Source organism: Dipodomys merriami, unplaced genomic scaffold, assembly GCF_024711535.1.
Source record: "Dipodomys merriami isolate MVZ:Mamm:240054 unplaced genomic scaffold, mDipMer1.0.p SCAF_104, whole genome shotgun sequence".
Taxonomy (NCBI): Eukaryota; Metazoa; Chordata; class Mammalia; order Rodentia; family Heteromyidae; genus Dipodomys; species Dipodomys merriami.
The window spans coordinates 2,902,021-2,920,268 of NW_027202316.1; the positions used below are offsets into that span (position 1 = coordinate 2,902,021).

General features: G+C 37.5%; 1 protein-coding gene across 10 annotated transcripts in view; it reads right to left on the reverse strand.

Moving 5' to 3' along the window:
• Positions 1-18,248, reverse strand: part of Sugct (succinyl-CoA:glutarate-CoA transferase) — a 602,475-nt gene that overhangs the window by 323,252 nt on the left and 260,975 nt on the right. For 8 of the 10 annotated variants that reach the window (XM_069998316.1, XM_069998332.1, XM_069998322.1 and 5 more), the window contains one exon: positions 4,095-4,197. The exons of the other annotated variants lie outside the window; for them this stretch is intronic. In XM_069998316.1, the coding sequence (XP_069854417.1) occupies positions 4,095-4,197 (103 nt within the window). The remainder of the gene's footprint in view (positions 1-4,094; positions 4,198-18,248) is intronic. 10 annotated transcript variants of the gene reach the window in all.

The window sequence follows — 18,248 nt, forward strand, 5'->3', positions numbered from 1 at the left end:
GTGGAGGGGAAGGGGAAAAACAAATCCTTTAAATAGGGATACAGGTGGGCCCTTTGCAACAATGAGATATACAAGTCGTTATGTCAAAAACAAACTTTACAACTTTCGTGGGGAGGTGGGGAGGATTGGGTGGTTGGGGGCTGGGAGGATGGGAAGGGATGGGAAGGGGACACAAAGGAGGAGGCTACAATGCTTGATAAGAAATGTACTCATTATATTGCCCATGTAATTGTAACCCCTCTGTACAGTACTTTCACAATAAAAAAATAAAAAATAATAAATAAATAAAATTTTAAAAACACAAATAACACACTGTCCTTTATTCCTAAAATGTAATTTGCTGGACCATAACTTTTGTCATAACAAATTTGACTCTATTTAGTAATTATTATTTAAAATGGGGTTTTAATCATTATAACATATTGTCTTATAATCCTATTGTACAGTTATTATTAAGTTATACTTCTCATTCTAACATTTACTTCAAAAATAAAAACTTCCTTTTTCTATTTGTTTCCCCATTTTAATAAGTACTGGGGTCTAGTTGATCCTTTGAAGTTTAGTAAAACATTTCTCAAAGCCAAAGAAAAAGACACTATGCCTGCCTAAAGCATCATTTTAACTGTGCAAAGGTCTATAGCATTAAATCAGAGGATAAAAGGTAGACAACTTTCCACCTATCCAAGAAAAAATAGATCATCTGTTGTTTCAGTTGAATCAAAGAATCAAGTTTCTTTGGAACATGAGGCTGAGTTAGAAATCGTTTCTATTGTCAAGTATGCTTTTTTTCATTTACCAAAATTTTCATGCCACAGATGGTCCATCTGATCAGTGGACACACAGAATTTTCTTCTACTTCTTGAGGCTTCCGGTCCTTCCTTTTTCCTGGTTGGACAGCCCCCCTTTCACTTCATCAAAGCCTTTTTCCTTCCTGCCTGCCTGCCATGTTCCAGGCCTTGTACCTCACCCAAAGTAATTGTTAGATGAATGAGCAGCTGTGCTGGCACAATGCACAAGGAGAGCAGGAAGATGGCGCCAGCCATGCATTCCCACATCCAAACACAAATAGCCAGTTTTTTTGTGCCTAGAGCCAAGAAACTGCAGCTCATCAGAGGGAAAGCAAGGGAGGACACCTCAAATGGAAATAATACTTACATAACATTTTGATGAAGAATGAAAAATAAAAGCGTTGTCAGTAATCATAAAAGAGAAAAGGTTGAGACCTTCTTGGCACTGAGCTTGAGGATAAACTTCCACAGCAGTTGAGTAGCATGTGATTTTAAAATGAAGGATCCCTGTTTTCAGGACCGCATTGGATTTGCCTCTATCCACTAACACAGGTAAGTAAAAGAAGGCATTGATGGCAAAAATATAACCATTAAGAGCACAGTTATACTGAGAGGTTTTAACCATACTTTGACCATTTATCACCCAGCAATCGCCATTTCTCTTTGATAAATATCCCATGAAACACTACAATTCAACAATGTAGGGAAAACTGTCCACCAATTTTGACTCAATGGTCCTAAGTATTATGTTACAGTCAGTCTCCTGAGATCACCAAGGGCAATTCCACTAACCCTGGGGAAAGAGCCTGTCAGCCCCAGAGACATCCAGGGTTTGGTCGTATAAAAATCTGGAAATCCTGGTGCTCGCTACATACAGCTCATCAACTTTTTCATTTGTTAATTCACAAATCTACAAACATTTAGTATACCTGAGATGGAGGTCAAATCTGACCTTTTCAAAAATACAAAGACAAATCCCTAGTAAATCTTTATTAGACTTACTCAAAAAATCAAAGAACCTTCTAAGCAATCATTTTTAGACAGTACCATCATGTTTCATAAAGTATTTTCTCACAACATTTTAAATCTGATTTTTCTGCATTGCACCTTACTTTTAAAATTTGAAATTTTATGTAATTATCTCTTTAAAAAACCCAACATAACATTTCCAAGCGTAAAGAGGGTTCCCTAGCCACTTGTATGTAGCACAATTCCAAGGCTTACAATTTCCACACTCTTTTTTTTACCAATAAAACGTAATTGCTGGGCACCACTTGCTCATACCTGTACTTGTAGCTACTCAGAAGGTAGAGATCTAAGAACTGTGGTTCAAAGCCAGCCTGGCAAGGAATGCTGTGAGACTCTATCTCCAAGTAACTACCAAAAAGCCAGAAGTTGAGCTGTAGCTCAAGGGGTAGAGAACCTTGAACAAAACAGCTCAGAGACAGGCACACACACACAAATATTTAAATAATAGTGTCACATTACTCTCTAGGTTTCAAAAAATCCACTTGAATTTCATACGTGTATTCGGGTAAATTAAGTTAAATTCCAAGTTAGAGTAAAGTTGTATATAAAAAATAAAACAACCTCTTGCCTCTGGGGTACAATTATCAACAATCATCACAAGATGATGAAATATGTTTGATGCTAGAACTTTAACAAGAATTACTTAGAATTGGCTCTTTTTTTGGTTAGTCAAATTACCACCAAAGTATAAAAGTTAGCAGGTAATATGAATCTTCTCCATTACTAAAAAGCCTGAGTACCAAAAATATACTGTAGAACAAAAATAGAAAATTCTTAGCAGGTCCAAAATAGTTGAGAGGAAAAGTTAATAACTGAAGTAATTTGTTTTCTCTGTAGTGATTAAAATGAACTATAAGAGGAAATTAGATATGAAAATACCAATTAGCCTATATTCATGCTGAATTATCATGCCATGTGAACAAGTTTAAGATACTACCTAGGTAAAGCTTTGGGTCTTTGCATGCAAAAATTTAAAATGATAGGTCATATTAGAATACATCTATTGATATTTAAGAATAAATTCTTTCCTTTGAATCTCTAAGGAAATAATCTCCAGGGAAATGTGTCCCCAGTGGAAATAAACCTAAAATCCTGCAGCCCTTAGTCCATTCAAAGTTATGCAGAGAAAACTCGGGCTTTCTAGTGTACACTCAGGTGTTTACGTGCCTTCCTCATTGCTACAAATCACAAGGTATTAATGCACTGATGTCTGAGGCTTCTAGAGAGCTACACAGTATTCTCCAACTCACATTGGCCCTTATATTTCCTTATGAACAAAATTCTCAGTCTTGGCAGAAAAAAAAAACACAAAGAAGAATTCTTGAGTTCATTCACCTTTTTCCTCAAGTATACCTCACGTTACAGAATTAAGTATGATATAAATTACTTTTATACATATATTCATGTAAAATAAAGGTAACTAAGTTAAAGAGATAAATTTTCTGACACTATCCTCCTATATCCAAAAGGTATATTCCATTTTCAATCATTAAATTCTAATTAAAACATTTCATTATAGAAAGAACCAGGGAAAATAACCCTATAATTTAAAAATATTGGAAACTGACATGGTATGTGACTAATAATAGACAAAGCTTTTCAGGAAAATGGAGTTTCTCTATATTTGAGGGCTAATATGTGAAGCTGAGACAAGGTACAGTCCTTGTAGTTATATTAATTGAAATAATAAAAATAAAATACTTAAAAGCATCTAAATCTAATCATTTAAACAATATTGTAGAACAAACTTTTTTTTCCAGTTCATCCTCTACCTAGCCCCCAAGGAAGCTGTTAAACAATGGACCACAATCTTTACTGGAATGTAATTATAACTCACAAACAACACATATTAATCAAAGCACATAAAAACCTTTACTTGGCAGAACTAAATGGGACTTGCTTAGGGCATTTTAAGATAGCAATATGATCAGAAGTTGGGTGTAACAGTGAAAATTCTCATATATATTGCAAAAAAAATGATCTCTGAGAGTCTGGCCCCAACCTCTTTATCTATAGTTTTGTTTTCAGGAAAAAAATAAATGTTTTGACCTTGAGAATTTATGTGAGGAAATATGTTAGATCTGACAGATGGAGAAGTATGATTGTAGATGGCTGGTTTAAAATTAAGATTTTATTTTTGTTTAGGGTCCACAGTTTGAACTTAATGGTGAAAAAAATTCATAGTATATGGCTTCACCTTAAGACTGATGGCTAACATACTTTTATATAAACAATCTGGTTAGAAAAGATAAGCAACAAAAAACTTCCAATACAAACCTGGGGTTCTGCAAATATTTCCTTCATACTGTTGATTGGACCATACGGGATCCCACTGCCTTCAAAAAGACATAACCACTTTTTGGTTATTTCTTCTGCAAACCTAGAAGCAGACAAAGAGGATACAATTTTTCTAATCTGCAGAAAATAACTGTCAGGCCCTGGTGGCTCATACCTGTAATCCTAGCTACTCAGGAGGCTGAGATTTTAGGTTCACAGTTCAAAGCCAGACCAGGCAGGAACATCCTTGAGACTCTTGTCTCCAATTAAGCACCAGAAACCCAGAAGTGGCGCTGTGGCTTAAGTGGTAGAGCTCAAGCCTTGAGCTGAAAAGCTCAGGGACAGCACCCAGGCCCAGAGTTCAAGACCCATGACCAACAAAAGAAAAAAGAAATAAAAGAAATTAGCCTCTTTCCTTATGTGGCAGGAAAATACACATTTATTTTTGTTGGTCATAGGACTTAGACTCAGGGCCTGAGCACCATCCCTGAGCAATTTTGCTCAAGGCTACCACTCTACCAGTTTGAGCCACAGCTCCACTTCTGGTTTTCTGATGGTTAATCAAAGAGAAGAGTTTCATAAACACTTCTGCCTGATCTGGCTTTGAACTGTGATCCTCAAATCTTAGCCTCCTGAGTAGCTACCATTACAGGTATAAGACACCAGTGCCCAGTAAAAGCAAGCAAGCAAACAAACAAACAAACTACATTTCTTAGGTTTTCATTACTTAGAGTTTTGAGAGAAAGTTGTCTATATGAAATGACTTGAACAGCTACCTCTATAGTGGTAAGAGTCGTCACCCAGACCCTGGGGTCTAAAAATTCACCACAAAAGATGTAATACTCCTTTTTATCCCTGTATATTCTTTGACACAAAGTCTCTTGGTAAAGAAAGGCTTTATGGCAAATGGAATCAGTTAAGAAGCAAATATGGTAGTAAACAATTTACATATACTAACTATTGTTATTATAGTCATGATAAATCTTAAATAATAATTACAAATATTATTGCATTTTGAAATCATGATGCCTTTTTTCACTTTTTTTTTACTAGACTGTAATAGAGTATTCCTCAATGTGTTCCTCAAAACAAAGTAAACTAATATAGCTGTTTTAAAAGAAAACTACATGTAAAGTACACAGGAACTGACAACAACAATCACTGGCCTAGAACTCTTTAGCTACTTGCTTATTTGTATTATGGTTTAGGAATTAGAACTCTAGACATACAAAGACATATTTTTGATTAGATAACAAAACTCAGATTTATCACTTTTATCTCTTTTTCTTCTACATTTTAAAATTGTACTTCCCACAAAGGAAAGCATACTTAATTTTCTTTATATCCTATTAGGCCAACAAGAAAGATGGGGGAGCTAACTTACTAATTAGATTTACTGCTTCTTTCTTCTTTGTGAAAACAGTAAACACAGAAGCAATATCTGGGGTCCATAGAGACAACGTGATACAATAAAAATTTCTGTATGGAGAACTTCTAGGACTAGTCATCGCTGAAATAGTGCACTGCTTTTACTTCACTAATTATCTAATAATTACCAAAAGGACATTTTTCTTGGTCCCGGGGCTTGAACTCAAGGACTGGTTGCTGTCACTTAGCTTCTTTTGCTCCAGGATAGCTTCCTACCACTTGAGCAACAGTGCCATTTACAGCTTTTTTGGTAGTTTATTAGAGATAATAGCCTCATGGACTTTCTTGCCCAGGCTGGCTTCAAATCATAATTCTCATATCTCAGCCTCCTGAGTAGCTAGGATTACAGGTGTGCACCACTAGCTCCTGGTACCAAAGAGATATTTTTTTTTGTCAGTCATGGGGCTTGAACTCTGGTTATGGGTGCTGTCCTTGCACTCTTCAGTTCAAGGTGAGCACTTTAGTGCTTGAGCCACAGTGCCATTTCTGGTTTTCTGGTGTTAATTGGAGATAAAAGTCTCATGGAATTGCCTGCCTAGGCTGGCTTTGAATGGAGATCCTCAGATCTCAGCCTACTGAGTAGCTAGGATTAGAGGTATGAGCCACTGGCACCTGGCCCCAAAGAGATTTTTAAAAACACTAGCTGAAGTGGATTATTAACATCTGCCAATATGAAACCACTGCTGTAAACATAGTATATGTATTTTATATCCATGCAATTCTACTCACTTTTCATGTACATGACCAGAACTAGCATACATCTGCAAATCTCATACGAAATTGTATTTCTTTCACCATTTCCCCCAAGTTTGCAAAACATCATCAATATTTGGAAGGCACTTCTCTGATCATCAATTAGCAGACAAAAAATATACAGAAAAAAGATGGGGCTGGGAAGATGGCTCAGTGGTAGAGCGCGTGCCTTGCATGCCTGAGGCCCTGGGTTCGATTCCTCAGCACCACATAAGCAAAAAGAAAAAAGCCGGAAGTGGCTCTGTGGCTCAAGTGGTAGAGCGCTAGCCTTGAGCTAAAGAGCTGAGGGACAGTGCCCAGGCCCAGAGTTCAGGCCCCACGACCGGACCCAAAAAAAATATATATATATTTACAGAAAAAAGAACTAAAAAGAAAAATAAAGTTAATGGTTTATCTAAAAGACTACTGTGTTGGTCTGGGAAGGTGGCTCAGTGGTAGAGTGCTTGCCTTGCATGCATGAAGCTCTGGGTTTGATTTTTCAGCACCACATAAGCAGAAAAAGCCAGAAGTGGCACTGTGGCTCAAGTGGTATAGCACTCACCTTGAGCTGAAGAGCTGAGGGACAGTGCCCAGGCCCAGAGTTCAAGCCCCATGACAGACAAAAAAAGAAAAAGACTACTATGGTAGAGGAAGATGGCAGAGGAGAACCTGTGGGCTAAACAAGCTATCAAGCAGAAAACAGTTTTCGTGTTCCAGTGAGAATTCCAAGGCTAGAGAGTCACACCAAGTGTGTCATCATAGTACAGAGAGTTTGGCCAGAGAGGAAAAATTCAAGTAGCTTGGTTAGGAGACAGATTCAAGCACTCACTGGTGTCCACGGTGGTGATGAGAGCTTCCATGGCCGCCATATCAACAGAGAGAGCCCAGGACAAAGATGCCAGAGGTTGTATGTGAGAAGATTCTACTCATAGCCAGCAAGAACTGACAAGGAGCAGAAATCTTCATCTTGCTGACCGCTGACATGGATGGCCAAGGGAAAGGCGTGACTACCCCAAAAGATATACTCACTCCTTCTCACATATCAGCAGTAGTAAGATAGTCCCTCCCCTACCACCAGAGAAGAACTCCATCTTGATATTGACAAAGACAGGGCCAGAGCAGTTAGCACATAACTAAGGCCTTGGAAGAAGACTATAGGAGCCATTCAACAGGTCAAAGGAACCTGACCTGCAGGGCTCAGCTCCACACAGGGGGAAGTTGCCCTTCCCAGGCAGAGGAAGCTCCGCCCATGGAGGAATGGCTTTCTTCATTGGGTAACAGAGCCAGAGGCTGCCCCTCCCCACTGCAGCAGAGGCGGCAGACCTAACTGCAGGAGGGTAAAATAAAAACAATTGGAAACTCATACAAATAAATCCTGAAAATGGCTCCAGGCTGGGCTGTGTGAGTGTCTCAGGAGCTAGCTTGATGGCTGACAGGCCGCAACCCTACCCACAACCTAGCCCAATCACAGCAACTCCAAGCTAGAGGAAACAGCCATCCCCTCTTTTGTGATACTCAAAACAGATTGCCCTCCCATTGAACTACCCTGGGAGGAGGGTCATAAAGTCCCTGGTAAGGCAGAGCTTCCTTCTGATTGCTCAAACAGATTTAAGAAACCAGTCAAGCCACAGGAAAACCAAACACCACAAGCAAACCAGAAACTCCACCAAGAGACTGGTTAAAGACACAGGGGAGACACCAGGTCCCCAACAACAACAACAACAACAAAAATCTAAGAATTCTTTATTCTACCTAATTTAAAAACATAATTAAAATTGTTTTCTATTTTTTTCATCATTTTTATTTTAGATTTTTTTAAGTCTCTTTTTACTATTTTCCCTTTTGGTCCTTTTTCAGTTTTTTGCTTTACTTAATTGCTGTTCTGTTCATCCCCAGATATATACCCATCTTTGATTATTAGACCTTATCCTTCATTGTGTGCATACTTTATTCAGATATCAATTACTCACTTCATAAACTCTCAGCCTTAACTTCTTTAATTGTAATATTACTTCTTTATACTTCCATAATTTTAAGTGTCTCATTTTCAATTTTTTATTTTTCATTTTTCCTTTTTCAGTATCTGTCTTCTCCTTCCCTTCTATCATTTTCCTCTCTCTGCATTTAGGTCTTGGTTATATTCCCTCTCTCCCTTTCCCTCCCCACATTTCTCTAATCTTATTTTCTCCTCACAATTCTCCCTAAACCTATTAATTTCTGGTTTGCTGAAGCCTTCTTTGATTTTCATGGTCCATTAATCCCTTCTGGCCACATTCCCTCCAGCATCTGTTGTTATTAGAGTTATTGATTATAGCCATTCTAACTGGGGTGAGGTGGAATCTCAATGTTGTTTTGATTTGCATTTCTTTTAGGGCTAGAGAGATTGAGCATTTCTTCATATGTCTATTGGCCATTCTTACTTCCTCTTCAGAGAAGTCTCTCTTTAAGTCTTTAGCCCACTTATTAATCAGGAGGTTGTTTCTTTGAGGCTTTGTTGTTGGAGGATTTAATTTTTTGAGTTCCAGGTATATTTTAGATATGAGACTTCTCCCAATCCATGGGCTTTTTATTGATCTTGCTAGCTGTGTCCTTTGCCATGCAAAAGTTCTGCAGCTTCATACAATCCCATTTTTCCAATCTTTCTTTAATTTGTTGTATTTCTGGGTCTCTATTAAGAAAATTTTGGCCTGTACCAACAAGACCTATTCCTAGTTCTCCTACTCCTTCCTGTAATGTTTTCAGGGTGTCTGCTTTGACTCGAGATCTTTGATCCATTTGGAGCTGATTCTGGTGTAGGGTGATATATAAGGACGTAGCTTTAGTTTTCTACAGGTGATTAACCAGTTTTGCCAGCACCATTTACTGAAGAGGCTGTCTTTCTTCCATTCTATTTTTTTAGCTCCCTTATCAAAGATTAGGTGGCTATAGGTCTGTGGGTTCATTTCTGGGTTTTCAATTCTATTCTATTGGTCCTGAGGTCTCTTGTTGTGCCAGTACCAAGCTGTTTTGATTACTATGGCTTTATAGTAGAGTTTGAAATTTGGTATTGATATTCCTCCAGCACTATTCTTTCTGTTAGGGATTGTTTTTACTATTTAGGGTCTTCTATTGTTCCATATGAATTTTTGGATTGCCTCTTCTATTTCATTGAAGAATGAGGTTGGAATATTGATAGGTGTTACATTGAATTTGTAGATAGCCGTGGGAAGTATTGCCATTTCTATGATGTTGATCCTTCCAATCCAGGAGCATGGGAGGTTTTTCGACTTTCTAAGTTCTGCTTTGATTTCCTTTTTCAGGTTTTTAAAGTTTTCATTGTAGAGGTCCTTCAATTCTTTTGTTAATTCCTAGGTATTTTATTTTTTGTGGGGCTATTACAAAAGGAATTGCTTTCCTGATTTCAGACACACGTTTCTCATTGTTGGCATACAGAAAAGCCATTGATTTTTTTTTTATTTTCTTCCTCCTCTTCTCTGAAGTCTTTGTTTTTTTGTGTGTGTGTGTGAAAATACTGTACAGAGGGGTTACAATTACATGGGCAAGATAGTGAGTACATTTCTTATCAAGCATTGTAGCCTCCTCCTTTGTTTACCCTTCCCATCCCTTCCCAGCCTACCCCCCTCCGCCACCGAATCCTCCCCAACCCCCCACCAAAGTTGTAAAGTTCATTTTCAACATGACAACTTGTACTTCTCAATGTTGCAACGGGTCCACCTGTATCCTTATTTAAACAACTTGTTTTTCCCCTTCCCCTCCATAAATTATACCGACATCAAATACAGTGAAAGCAGGGGTTATAATGTGGGGGAAGGACATACAAAGCAACAAAGAAATAATCTTATAAATGTTTTAGAAACAAATGCATGAAAGAAAAAAAACATTTAAATACATATCTTAGGGTTCATTTCCCTAACATCAACTTATCTGACATTTTCTGCTTGACTCAGACATATACTAGTTATTGCAAATAAGGGAAACCATGGGACCTATGTTTCTTTGGGCTTGGCTTACTTCACTTAATATAATTTTTTCCAAGTCTTTCCATTTCCTAACAAATTGGCCAGTGTCATTCTTTCTGATGGAGGCATAGAATTCCATTGTGTACGTATATATACCACATTTTCTTGATCCATTCATCTACTGAGGGGCATCTGGGTTTGTTCCATATCTTCGCTATAGTAAGTACTGCTGCAATAAACATAGTTGTGCTGGTAGCTTTAGTGTGGTCTTGTTTGTAAACATTTGGGTAAATGCCCAAAAGTGGGACTGCTGGGTCATAGGGGAGCTCTATGTGGAGTCTTTTGAGGAACCTCCATATTACTTTCCAAAGTGGTTGAACAAGTTTACACTCCCACCAACAATGAAGTAAGGTTCCCTTCTGTCCACATCCCCTCCAGCATCTGTTGTTATTACAGTTCTTGATTTTTGCCATTCTAACTGGAGTGAGGTGGTATCTCAATGTTGTTTTGATTTGCATTTCTTTTATGGCTAGAGAGGTTGAGCATTTCTTCATGTGTCTATTGGCCATCCTTCTTTCTTTCTTCAGAGAAGTTTCTCTTTAAGTCATTTGCCCACTTATTTATTGGGCTGTTGTTTCTTTGAGGATTTGTTGTTGGGGGATTTAATTTTTTGAGTTCCAAGTATATTTTAGATATGAGACCCTTGTCCCTTGTATGGCTAGTGAAGATCTTCTCCCAATCTGTGGGCTTTCTATTGATCTTGCTAGCTATGTCCTTTGCCCTGCAGAAGCTCTGCAACTTCATACAATCCCATTTGTCCAACCTTTCTTTGATTTGTTGGGTTTCCGGGTCTCTATTCAGAAAATTTTGGCCTGAGCCAAGGAGACCTAGGGTTTCTCCTATTCCATCCTGTAATGTTTTCAGAGTGTCTACTTTGACTCCGAGGTCTTTGATCCATTTGGAGTTGATTCTGGTGCAGGGTGATATATAAAGATCTAGCTTTAGTTTTTACAAGTAGTCAACCAATTTTGCCAGCACCATTTACTGAAGAGGCTGTCTTTCTTCCATTCTATTTTTTTAGCTCCCTTATCAAAGATTAGATGGCTATAGGTCTGTATGTTCATTTCTGGGTTTTCAATTCTTTTCCATTGGTCCTGAGATCTGATCTTGTGCCAGTACCAAGCTGTTTTGATTACTATGGCATTATAGTAGAGTTTGAAATTTAGTATTGATATTCCACCAGCAGTGTGCTTTCTGTTGAGGAGCGTTTTTGCTATTCAGGGTCTTTTATTTTTCCATATGAATTTTTGGATTGCATCTTCTATTTCCTTGAAGAATGAGGTTGGAATTTTGATAGGTATTGCATTGCATTTGTAGATAGCCTTGGGAAGTATTGCCATTTTTATGATGTTAATCTTTCCAATCCAGGAGCATGGGAGTTTTTCCCATTTTCTAAGTTCTGTTTTGATTTCCTTTTTCAAGTTTTTAAAGTTTTCATCATAGAGGTCCTTCATTTCTTTGGTTAAGTTAATTCCTAGGTATTTTATTTTTTGTGGGGCTATTACAAATGGAGTTACTTTCCTTATTTCAGCCCCACTTTTCTCATTGTTGACATACAGAAAAGCCATTGATTTTGGGGGGTTAATTTTATACCCTGCTACTTTGCCAAAGGTTTGAATCAGCTTGAGTAATTTGGGAGTGGAGTCTATGGGATTCTTTAAAAACAAGATCATGTCATCTGCAAAGAGGGAGAGTTTTACTTCTTCTTTCCCTATTTGGATCCCCTTTATGTCTGCATCTTGTCTTATTGCTGTAGCTAGGCATTCTAATACTAGGTTGAAGAGAAGTGGAGAGAGTGGACATCCTTGTCTTGTTCCTGAGTTAAGAGGAAATGGCTTTAGTTTTTCACCATTAAGTATAATGCTGGCTGTAGGTTTGTCATATACAGCCTTTATTGTATTGAGGAATGTTCCATGTATTCCCTGATTTTTCCAAAACCTTCAGCATAAAGGGGTGTTGGATCTTCTTGAATGCTTTTTCTGCATCTATTGAGATAACCATGTGGTTCTTATCCTTGCTCCTGTTGATGTGATGAATAATATTAATTGATTTGCATATATTAAACCAGCTTTGCGTCCCTGAAATGAATCCTGTTTAATCATGGTGTATGATTTTTTGGATGAATTGTTGAAGTCAATTGGCCAAAATTTTGTTGAGAAGTTTTGTATCAATGTTCATCAAAAAAATGGGTCTATAGTTCTCTTTCTTTGATGAGTCCCTGCCTGATTTTGGGATGAGGGTGATGATGGCTTCATAGAATGTGTTCGGTAGAGAGCTTTCTCTTTCAATTTCATTGAAGAGTTGGAGGAGTATTGGTGTGAGCTCTGCTTTGAAGGCCTTGTAGAATTCCACTGTAAAACCATCTGGTCCTGGACTTTTCTTATCTGGGAGGTCTCTTATTGCTCTTTCTATTTGAATGCTTGATATGGGCCTGTTAAGATGGTTTAACTCATCTTGGTTTAGTTTTGGCATGTCAATATTTGCTAGGAAAAGGTCCACTTCTGTCAAGTTCTCAAACTATTAGCATAAAGTTTTGAGAAGTATTCCCTTATAATGTTCTGAATCTTGGTTGTTTCTGTGGTGATGTTTCCATTCTCATCTCTGAGTTTATTTATTTGGGTGTGTTCTATTCTTTTCCTGATAAGATTTGCTAAGGGTCTGTCAATTTTGTTAAGTTTTTCAAAGAACCAACTCTTTGTTTTGTTGTTTCTTTCTATAGTTTTTTTGGATTCTAATTCATTTAATTCTGATTTAGTTTTAATTATTTCTTTCTGTCTACTGGATTGGGGTTTATCTTGCTGCTCTTTTTCAAGGAGGTTCAGATGTCTCATTAAATTGTTGGTTTCAGATCTCTCCAATTTGTTGATGTAGGAACTCAGAGCTATAAACTTGCCTCTGGGTACTGCCTTTGTTGTGTCCCAGAGGAGCTGGTAATTTGTGTGCTCATTTTTGTTGAATAGCATGAACATTTGTATTTCCTTTCTAATCTCTTCCTTGACCTACTCGTGATTCAGCAGTGTGTTGTTCAGCCTCCATGTGTTACCAGACTTTCTTTGGTGGCTTTTGGTGTTGAGGTCTAATTTTATTCCCTTGTGGTCAGAGAGAATGCAAGGTATAACTTCAATGTTTCTGAATTTGGACAAGTTTGCTTTGTGGCCTAAAATGTGGTCTATTTTAGAAAATGTTCCATGTGCTGCTAGAATAACATGTATTCTGATGCTGTTGGGTGAAATATTTGGTAGATGTCTGTTAAATCTAGTTGATCTATGCAGTTGTTTAGATCTGGGGTTTCTCTGTTGAGTTTTTGCCGAGTTGATCTATCTAGTGGGGAGAGTGGTGGAGCCATTGATTTTTGAGGGTTAATTTTATACCCTGCTACTTTGCCAAAGTTTCAAATCAGCTCAAGTAATTTGGGAGTGGAGTCTGTGGGATTCTTTAAATACAAGATCATGTCATCTGCACAGAGGGAGAGTTTTACTTCTTCTTTCCCTATTTGGATCCCCTTTATGTTTGCATCTTGTCTTATTGCTGTAGCTAGGCATTCTAATACTAGATTGAAGAGAAGTGGAGAGAGTGGACATCCTTGTCTTGTTCCTGAGTTAAAGGAAATGGCTTTAGTTTCTCCTCACCATGAAGTATAATGCTGGCTGTAGGTTTGTCATTGTATTGAGGAATTGTATTGTACTGAGGAATGTTCCATGGATCCCTAGTTTTTCCAGAGCCTTCATCATGAAGGGGTGTTACGTCTTGTCAAATGCTTTTTCTGTATCTATTGAGATAACTATGTGGTTCTTATCCTTGCTCTTATTGATGTGATGAATTATATTAATTGATTTGCATATATTGAACCAGCTTTGTATCCCTGAAATGAATCCTGTTTGATTGTGGTGTATGAGTTTTTGGATGAATTGTTGAAGTCTATTGGCCAAAATTTTGTTGAGAAGTTTTGTATCAATGTTCATCAAAGAAATGGATCTATAGTTCTCTTTCTTTGATGAGTCCCTACCTGGTTTTGGGATGAGGGTTACGATGGCTTCATAGAAAGAGTTTGGTAGTGAACCTTCTCTTTCATTGAAAAGTTGGAGGAGTATTGGTGTGAATTCTGCTTATACATATATTCTTGAGATAATAAATTTATGCACATATACACTTGTGAATATATATACATATATACATATATTTTGTCTCTACATTTTAATGTTAAGCCAGTAATGTTAACTATCACTAGTGAACAAAAAAATACTTCTAAATACTGAATCAATACTAAGTTCTAAATACTGAATAAATACTAAATTCTAAATAGTGACAAATACATTATTTGTGTGGACATTATGATATTGTTTAAATACCTTGCTTCTAATCGATTTTTCATATAATGCTTTATAGTTAGTGACTTTAAAGTCATCTCCTGGCCAAGAGTTTTAAGATGTTCATAGATATACATCATCAGAATGCTATATGCTGAAAAATCAAAAGCGATACTTGAGCTTGGAGACTTTTCAATCAGTACATCAATTATGTAAGTTTTTATAGATAAAGATTGTAAATTTATCACCACTGGACACATGCATGGCCTGAAAGACTGACATAGAAAATGCATGTCAATATCCAAAGGAACTCTTAGATGCAGACTAGTCCCAGAAAACTCATGGGAATATAGTTGAAGTTTTAGTATTTATCTAAGTATTTATCTTTTCACCACTGGGCAAAAGAGAAAGATTTATTTTATGTTATGGAAAACAGCGGATACACTTTGGAAGTGAGACTGAGGGCAGAGGCTGTGTCTGCAACTGTGGCTGTGACCACTGTATCTGTGTGGGTGTGGGTATGGGTGTGGAACCATTCCTAAATGCCCTAAACTCAGTCAGTCAGTGATGGAACAGACTACATTCCTCCTCTCCCACAGGGTATCTCCATCATCTTCTGAAACTCCTTCTCTTGATCTAATTCTGATATGGAATACTTCCCTTTATCTGTGCAAAGAAAAAAGCTGTAAGCACATGTTTTTATTAACCACAAAACTTCTCCTAAAAAGAAAATAGAAAAAGCTGATGCAAACCACTCATGGAAATAAAAATCCCAGAGATAAGACAGGATGCATCCCTCAAAGCAAAGACTTCTTCTAGGAAGTTATTTGAAGCCTCATAAACAACCCAGAGTTAATTGTGAATTTACAAAATTAACCCATAGATTTAATTCTCAACTAGACTGGAATGTAAATTTCCTTACTTGCAATTAAACTTAAAAACATAAAACTCTTCTCTTTAGAGAATGGATTAAAGCTTCATAGAAGCCCAACCCAAGACCAAAGAAACCAATGAGAGACTCAAGCCCCAAGGGAGGAAGTGAGGAAAGCTTGTTAACATTGGCGATAACTAAATGTTGATCATTGCTTAGTTTATATTTGTCCATTTTATTCTCACAACCATGTTAGGAGATAAGTAATTTCTGTATTTGACCAACAGAAAATCAGGAACATAAACTTGTTCCAATTCATACAGCTTTTAAGGTCAGCAGTTGGGTTTGACACTGAGCTGGTTAAACTCCAACACCACTTCTGATGCACCAAGACTGTAACAGAATACAAGTTGAAGGCAGTCCACAGATTACATGGAGGATATTTGGTCAGAGATGGTTTTCACCAAGGCAGAGTGGAGTTGAAACTGTTTCTCTTTCAAACTCTTTACTCATTTCCAGCATATATATATATATATATATATATATATATATATATATATATATATATATATATATATTTCTTTACTTGAATACTCCCTTGTTCCTGATGCTTTAAGGAAAAATTTGGGTTATATCAGCCATGGAAATTATAGCAATAAGAAAAAAGCCTGTGTGTTCAACAATTATAATGGAGAACACAGCTATGCAATATGGAAATGGATAAATGACAACTCAGCCTACTCTGATGAAGATCTGAGTGAATACCTTACAGTCCAAGGGCCAGAAAGTAAGCTTTGTCTAACAAAGGGTTTAAAATTGAGGTGACATGGGGCTGGGAAGGTGGCTCAGTGGTACAGTGCTTGGCTTGCATGCATGAGGCCCTGGGTTCGATTCCTCAGCACCACATAAGCAGAAAAACCTGGCACTGTGGCTCAAGTGGTAGAGTGCTAGCCTTAAGCTCAACAGCTGAGGGAAAGTACCCAGGCCCAGAGTTCAGGCCCCACAACCAACAAAAAAATAATTGAGGTGACATTTGAGCCAGTGTCTAAGGATGAGCTAGAATTTTCCAGGGGAAAGATGGGAGGGAGGTTGTGCAGGCAGAGCAATGTGTACAATGAGCCAATCAGGAAGGAGACTGAAATCTCCTGTACCTTAAGTAACAGATAAAATGAGAGAGGGAGTTTGTCACCAGAGTACAGACAATCTTGTCTGTTATGCTCAGAGTACTGGATTTCTGCTATCAACTAGGAACATAGACAAGTTCTTCAATAGAGGACTGACATAATTAGCGCCAATAAAGAGCAGTGTGCAGATTGGACACCGATAAAGAAACAGTAGGCAACATGCTCCCTCCTTCTGATGCATCTCAAACCTGTCTCTATTTTTCCATATTTTGCTCAACAGTAAACAAATTTCATTTGAAAGATGTTTTCTTGATTCCCTATCCCTTTTAGTAATTACTGTATGTATCTATTTTTAACCCATCACTACTGCTGACCCTCTGAACTCTGGCTTGATCATCAATGCCTTTTCAAACCCAGTTTCCAATGATTTCCAAGACCACTTGCAAATATAATATTCTTTCCAGAGTCCTCAACATTTCTATCTGTACAATATTTGGTAGCATTCACTAACATACAATTTATGTCATGTAATAGTCTGGTTTTGTTTTCTTTGATATAATTTTGATGGCCATTTATGCAGCTTCCATTAATTTCTATTATTTATTTATCTAGCTATGGTCCTAGTGATTGAACTTAAGGTATCATGTTTTTCAGTCAAACACTCTACTACTTAAGCTATACCCATAGCCCCTTTGCCTTTTGGATTGTTTTTCATATAATTCTTGTGCTTTTGATTAGGCCAGCCTCCAATCACAGCCCTCCTACTTCTGTATCCAAAGTAAATGAGTCCATATGTTTGAATCATACTAGCTAGTTATTAAGATGAGGGTCTCACTAACTTTTGCCCAGGCTGATTTCCAACTATGAACCTCCCATTGCCACTTCCTGAGTAGGTGGAATTATACACATATGCCATTGTGCTCTCCAGTCTAAATATACTGTTTTCTCTTACTCATTACCATGGCTTGAATAATTGACCCCCCAAAAAAAACTGAATTGAAGGCTTATTCATCAGCCCATGACACTATTGGGAGGAGGTAGAATCTTTAAGAGGTAGGACCTAGAGAGGAAGTTAAGTCATTGGAGATGTTGAAGGGAATGCTGGGATCTCAGTCTCTCAACTGTGGTTAAGGTCTGGAACTCCTTCCTTTCCATCACATCTCACAGCATGTATATATTCCTGTGTAATTACCTGTTTACAGGTAAATTTTAGTTCACAGGCAAACTTAGTAAGTTTAGGACTCACTAGTAATCAGTCTACTGAGATTAGAAAGTTCAGGAAATGGTATGAGATTTGACTAGATATGGGTTTCCATGTGACCCTCCAAAATTTATCAATTAATAACATTAATTTTTTAAATCAAAGCAACCCTTTAGAAAGTATTTACTAAGTCCAACACTCTGTGGTAAGCAGTTTACTATTATGTCATGGTAATTCATAAAGTCAGTTAATCCTCATAGTAATCCTATTAGGGTGGTAGTAACGTTATGCTAATTCTTTTTTTTTTCTTGTCAGTCATGGGGCTTGAACTCTGGGCCTGGGCACTGTCCCTCAGCAATTTCAGCTCAAGGCTAGCACTCTACTACTTGAGCCATAGCACCACTTCTGGTTTTCTGGTTGTTTATTGGAGATAAGAATCTCATGGACTCAATGAAAAAAAAAAAAAAAAGAA